A 6,852-nucleotide genomic window follows, 5' to 3' on the forward strand; every position below is an offset into this window, starting at 1 on the left:
GCTAATATACATGACTGTAGGAAGTAACTTATGGCTAATATACATGACTGGGTGTTCCATACCATCTTGTAGCTGGGACAGCACTGCTCCAACTCCTACCTCTGAGGCGTCTGTTTGTAACACAAAGGGTTCACTGAAGTTTGGGGCTTGCAGGATAGGTTCACAACAAACAGCCTGCTTCAGATCAGTGAAAGCCTGCTCCGCTTCCTTAGTCCATCTCACCTGGTTTGCCTCATGGACGGTGAGACCCCGGCAGGCCTTCTGGGCCTCCCCGGTCAGGAAAGGGAGTATTACATTAGCCCAATCAGTCCTGGGCCATCTCTCTCGCTGAGCCGTTCTCTCAAAGAGGTCGAAGTAGGCTTCAACATCGTCATCTTTAGTCATCTTAGTCAAATAATCTTGAGGCCTCCTTCCCTGGGCCTCTGTCTTTCGACAGAGTTCGGAGACTGCTGCATTCAGGGTGGTTTGGGCCTGCAGAATGGCAGTCAGGGCCTCCTCCATTTTCTTGTTGTTTTTTTGTCCTCCTAGTGCAAGGTCTGAATCACAAGCGAGGCTTCACCATGCCTGCATTCTCCACCATATGTAAGCCCTTGAACACAAGATTTGGGTGAGATTAACTCAAGTCGTCCACATAGATAATGCACCAGGCAGGTATTTGGTGGAACAGAACTTAATTCTCTTTATTTCTCAATAAGGTGAGGGAGTGGGGATGGGAAAAACTGTAACTAAAGCCTTTCTTCCTTCTGTGGTTGGTTCTTGGGGCAGCAGATCAATCTCTCTGAAGGGAAGACAGAAGAGATGGAGGGTTAGTTAAAAGTGTTCAGGCTACTCACGACCCCACTGAGCTTCCGTCCTTAAGAACTTGTCCTGTCCTTGGGTTTAGGGCGATCCAGCATTCAGCATCTGCTCATCTCCCCGGCTGAGACCCTACTGAGGCCTCTCGGTTCCCTTTTATGTGGTGGTGGTTGATTGTTCCTAACAGCCTGCAGCTGAGGCTCCCTGTTAGAGGGGAAAAAGTGAACACCTGTGTTGGAGCTATCCCTGGTCCTGAACCCTCTTACTGAGTGGCCCAGCCCTTGTTGCTTCCTCTGATGGGGCTCTCCCTGGTGCTGAAGGTGTTCAGTCTGCTTTGTGGGGGACCATACCTCTTTCTGGCCACCACAGTGTGCTGTTCCACTCCCCCCCGACAGCCTCCCATTTTCACTCTGTGAGCTAGACATGTAAAAAACTCTGCACTCTTGAGATTTTATAATTCAGCTTCAACTATTTGCAAACCTTTTATTCGACGCACTGCTGCCATTGTGTAAAGATGTAATTTCTCAACCTCCCTGAAAAATGTAAGTAATTTTTTTCATTATGCTCAAAGTTTTAATTTTTATTGATTTATTTTATTCATTAAGCTAAGTTTAATTCTTTATTTTCATTTCATTATAACGCTGAGAATCAAAAAACAGAATATGTCTGTGTGTGTGTGAGAGAGAGAGTTATTTTTATTTTATAGTATTTTTAAATTTATTTTCTCATTTATTGTCTCCTTTTTTACTTTGGTGGTGGTCACAGGTCAACCTCGGTAATCCATCTATATTAAAACAGATGGCATAGCACATCTGGGCTGCATTCCAGTTCACTTTTAGACAGGCACTCGTGAACGTCCCTAAGCACTTCCCCTCGGGGGAATCCCCGCCGCCATTTTGAAGTGCGTTCCACTTCGTCAAGTGGACGAGGGAAGTTTACATGGACATACCCTCGACCCCTCGATTTTGACTGAGGGAGTCTGCTTCATATGCACACATCAGGCCGCGCTGTAGACCACAATGCAACAAGACTATGACGTCATCGCAGATCACGTTTAATTTATCCCCACCCCAAATAACTCTATAATATATAAATGATTTATTTTACATTTATAACAGCCCAAGAATATCTATATACATATAGAAAGCTGCACCAAACAAATTCGTAAGGGGAAACATATGTAAACAATAAACCAACTCCATAGCGGATTCTAAGTGATCAAGGGCTTAGGACGTTCCAATTCAGCCCATTCCAAGGGTTCCGCCAGTAGTGGGCACTCATTCAACATAATCAATGACGTACATCCAAGAAAACGAGACGGAGGGAAGTTAGCGAGTGAAGGGCATAAAAAAGTGAACTTTAATGCAGCCCTGGAGATCATTAAAAGGTCAGAGGTTAAGAGGGAGGGGCTAAAGGTCAAAGGTCATCCATCAAATATTTTGACATATAGTCCAGAGTCCGGACCTAGTTACTATTTCCGTATTAAAGCACGGTTTTACAACAACAAAATGAAAATAATAAACAAAATTAAATTCTGCAAAAATTGAATGTAAAATCATCCAAAGAAGTCAAAGTCAGTCCTAAAATGGGCCACACTGAAAAACCTATTTACATTTATTTTTGGATTTGACTGATAAATGCAGATTGCTTTAAAATGAGTTCTTCATGTTGAATGAAATGCATCAATACAAATTCACGTAAACATTGAGAAACAAAAAAAAAACATACACAAAAATATGAACTATTTACAAAAATTCCACATTTTATTTTAAGTGTTAACATCTCATCAAACTGAAATTACACATGCAACATGATTTTTAATCTATATAAAAAAAGGAGCAAAGCCCTCATTCCACTAAGTTGCAGGAAAATTCACATTTGTTCTATTTTATTGCTTTGATAGAGGGGTGAGTTAGTTTTGAACCCCCTCAGGACCCCTTTTACCCCAAACCTTTACATGGATAAAACTCCAAATGTATGATGAAAAACAAAAAAAATAACACCCAACAGACTAGTCACGTAAAATCATAAGGTGTGTGCACAGACACTCACGGAGCACACACACAAAAACAAGCTAAACAAACATAGAAGTCCAGCTCTGTGACCTGTGAGAGTCCACTGAAGATCTCCATAGCAGACCCCACCGCTCATGACCTGTGGAAGTGTGGAGGTCTGATTCGTGATGATTAGGTGTTGATTTCTGCACATCTTCAGGAGAACTGGAGCTGTTGCACACCTGGGATCTACATCAGATGAAACACAGTTAAAAGCATCACTCAAAATGCTTGAAAGTGAAGACTAAAGTGTGCTATCTTAGTGTGATTCTGACCTGCTGATAGGAGGTGGTGTACACCATCACATTTTGTTGCTGTCCATCAGCTGTTATGATTCCTGCAGGTAGTGGATTTGCTGAGAGAGAAAAAGATTTTATTGTGCTGAGTAGTCACACAGTAAACTGGAGCTTATGTCAAAAAGATTTATGGCTTTGACCTTTTGACCTTTCCCCTCCCCCACTTAGCCTTTTGACCTTACCCCTCCCCCACCACATGGCCCACCCACGTCGCAACCTTGAGACCACCCACGTCCTGCTGACCCCGTGACCTATTAATGATATCCAGATGTGGAAATCGCATATGTGGAATTCCGATGTCGACCTGTGACCTCCGAGAGAGAAATATGTTTGTACAACTCTGTCTGGTCAAAATAGATAAACAATTTTAACAGATCATGAGAACATATCACAATATGTGTGTGCGTGTACACACATACAATATGATTACTGTATAAAACGATTCTCAGCATTATAAAAAAAAAGGATTTAAATAACACACCTAATAATGAAATTGAAAATAAATCAATAAATAAAGAAATGGATAAAAATCCCCTTACAGTTTTCAAATTGTGCTTAGTTTAGGTTGGAAAAGCTCCTCTGTCTCTCTTTCTCTCTCTCACGTTACAAAGTTATACAAATTGTAGGATCTCGGTCTCGAACAGACCCAAATAACTATGGAATCTTTATATTCCAAAGGAAAACCAAAAGTTCTCCTACTCAGAATAATAAACAAAATTAAATTCAGCAAAAATTGAATGTAAAATCATCCAAAGAAGTCAAAGTCAGTCCTAAAATGGGACACACTGAAAAACCTATTTACATTTATTTTTGGATTTGACTGATAAATGCAGATTGCTTTAAAATGAGTTCTTCATGTTGAATGAAATGCATCAATACAAATTCACGTAAACATTGAGAAACAAAAAAAAAACATACACAAAAATATGAACTATTTACAAAAATTCCACATTTTATTTTAAGTGTTAACATCTCATCAAACTGAAATTACACATGCAACATGATTTTTAATCTATATAAAAAAAGGAGCAAAGCCCTCATTCCACTAAGTTGCAGGAAAATTCACATTTGTTCTATTTTATTGCTTTGATAGAGGGGTGAGTTAGTTTTGAACCCCCTCAGGACCCCTTTTACCCCAAACCTTTACATGGATAAAACTCCAAATGTATGATGAAAAACAAAAAAAATAACACCCAACAGACTAGTCACGTAAAATCATAAGGTGTGTGCACAGACACTCACGGAGCACACACACAAAAACAAGCTAAACAAACATAGAAGTCCAGCTCTGTGACCTGTGAGAGTCCACTGAAGATCTCCATAGCAGACCCCACCGCTCATGACCTGTGGAAGTGTGGAGGTCTGATTCGTGATGATTAGGTGTTGATTTCTGCACATCTTCAGGAGAACTGGAGCTGTTGCACACCTGGGATCTACATCAGATGAAACACAGTTAAAAGCATCACTCAAAATGCTTGAAAGTGAAGACTAAAGTGTGCTATCTTAGTGTGATTCTGACCTGCTGATAGGAGGTGGTGTACACCATCACATTTTGTTGCTGTCCATCAGCTGTTATGATTCCTGCAGGTAGTGGATTTGCTGAGAGAGAAAAAGATTTTATTGTGCTGAGTAGTCACACAGTAAACTGGAGCTTATGTCAAAAAGATTTATGGCTTTGACCTTTTGACCTTTCCCCTCCCCCACTTAGCCTTTTGACCTTACCCCTCCCCCACCACATGGCCCACCCACGTCGCAACCTTGAGACCACCCACGTCCTGCTGACCCCGTGACCTATTAATGATATCCAGATGTGGAAATCGCATATGTGGAATTCCGATGTCGACCTGTGACCTCCGAGAGAGAAATATGTTTGTACAACTCTGTCTGGTCAAAATAGATAAACAATTTTAACAGATCATGAGAACATATCACAATATGTGTGTGCGTGTACACACATACAATATGATTACTGTATAAAACGATTCTCAGCATTATAAAAAAAAAGGATTTAAATAACACACCTAATAATGAAATTGAAAATAAATCAATAAATAAAGAAATGGATAAAAATCCCCTTACAGTTTTCAAATTGTGCTTAGTTTAGGTTGGAAAAGCTCCTCTGTCTCTCTTTCTCTCTCTCACGTTACAAAGTTATACAAATTGTAGGATCTCGGTCTCGAACAGACCCAAATAACTATGGAATCTTTATATTCCAAAGGAAAACCAAAAGTTCTCCTACTCAGCCATCTGCGGTCGTAAAACTGATCAATGGTTAACCGAGGTGCCCAATTGTCTCGAGCAGTTCTTGTCCCACTCTGCTCATCTTCTCAAGAGACATCTAAAGCAGTGATAGACTTAATCCAATCAAAAGAAGAAGAAAACCCCTTTTGTTTTAGAGTCATGTCAGCCACAAATGGTTGATTGTCCCCTGGTGACCAAGCTTCATGTACGACAGGAAGGGAGTAATTTAGCAAACAAGCTCCAGGCCTGCAAAAACAACGGATCTAAAGAACAGTGACAATCAACCTCTGTATTATTGCAAACTCAGACTCTCTCAGACGAACTTCAAGGCTCCTCCGTAACCAAGCAACGCCTATTCACCCCGAGGGCTCTCCCAAAAAGACGTCATCCAAACGACAGATCGGCAACCAATCAGAGGCTCCGGGGTTCCTTGGGACGAGCCAACGAGGAAAACCCCTCTTAGCTCTCAACTCAAAGGCAAGTAACTCAAAGTCTCCTTACTAGCTGGAAAACTGGTGCTGAATTGATCTCAAAGTCCCCCGTAGTCAAATATTTTATCCCTTAAAACGTATCTCTGATCATCAAAATGACATATTTAAATGTTTTTTCTTGTGAAAATTATTTTCTCATGCCTTAAAATAGCTTGAATGTAACTCAACACCCTTGCCTCATTTACTATACGCTGATCTATGAATATGCCAATTAGTCCCGCCTACACTCAGTCACACCAGCCAGCGCCTCCTGATCCACTGAACTGTAGTAAACGCAAAACAATGGTATACACGGATAATGACTGATAAAACTATCTTTTTACTAGCGGACAACTACAGTGAATACTGTAACATTCGTTAAAGTGAACTCCGTTACCTCTCATCCTTCGAACTGTATGTGTGTGTGTGTGTGTGTGTGTGCGTTTTCATTAATTTAGTACCATGTAATCTATAGAGTAGCTCAAATAAATTCATGTTCCATTATAAAGAATCATTGTCTTGTGTTGTGTAATTTAAAGTTAAAACTTTGCCCTCAGAATTGGTAAGATACACTAAATTCTACTAGACGCTGGATGAATAGTTGATGAAGTGTAAGCTATACATTTTGAATCAGTTTAATCAGGTTGACTTTGAATCTTCAGATTCGAATTCCCCTCTCAAAAGAGTTCCTTACAAAATAAACATGAATTTAATTGAATTGAATTATGTATATGGAAAGTACGGTGGCCGTGAAGTGCAAAGCAAATCACAATTCTGAAAACAAAATAACAAATTACAAACGCAAATGCAAGTCTAAAAAACAAAATAACAATTCAGAAAGCACAACAACAATTCAGAAAACATTATAACAAGTCAGAAAACACAATGACAAATTCGAAAACAAAATAACAAGTCAGAAAACACAAAGACAAATCCGAAAACAAATTAACAAATCAGAAAACACAACGACAAATCCGAAAACAAAATAACAAGTCA

The 6,852-nt window shown here is 39.9% G+C and overlaps 1 protein-coding gene and 1 long non-coding RNA gene across 2 annotated transcripts in view; both read right to left on the reverse strand.

The window, feature by feature from the left end:
* Positions 1–2,578: 2,578 nt before the first annotated feature.
* LOC107753620 (uncharacterized) lies at positions 2,579–3,419 on the reverse strand. Its single transcript, XR_001641485.1, has 2 exons — positions 3,125–3,419; positions 2,579–3,038 (listed from the first exon to the last, which is right to left on the reverse strand). It is a non-coding gene; the product is annotated as an uncharacterized LOC107753620 (long non-coding RNA).
* A 699-nt stretch (positions 3,420–4,118) lies between these two features.
* LOC107753619 (nuclear transcription factor Y subunit beta-like) overlaps positions 4,119–6,852 on the reverse strand; it is an 11,779-nt gene continuing 9,045 nt past the window's right edge. The window contains exons 6-7 of the mRNA XM_016569826.1: positions 4,665–4,744; positions 4,119–4,578 (exon numbers count right to left, since the gene is read on the reverse strand). Of these exons, the coding sequence (XP_016425312.1) occupies positions 4,546–4,578; positions 4,665–4,744 (113 nt within the window). The 3' untranslated portion in view covers positions 4,119–4,545. The remainder of the gene's footprint in view (positions 4,579–4,664; positions 4,745–6,852) is intronic.

The sequence above is a fragment of the Sinocyclocheilus rhinocerous genome, unplaced genomic scaffold (genome assembly GCF_001515625.1).
Source record: "Sinocyclocheilus rhinocerous isolate Xijiao unplaced genomic scaffold, SAMN03320098_v1.1 scaffold200, whole genome shotgun sequence".
Lineage (NCBI taxonomy): Eukaryota > Metazoa > Chordata > Actinopteri > Cypriniformes > Cyprinidae > Sinocyclocheilus > Sinocyclocheilus rhinocerous.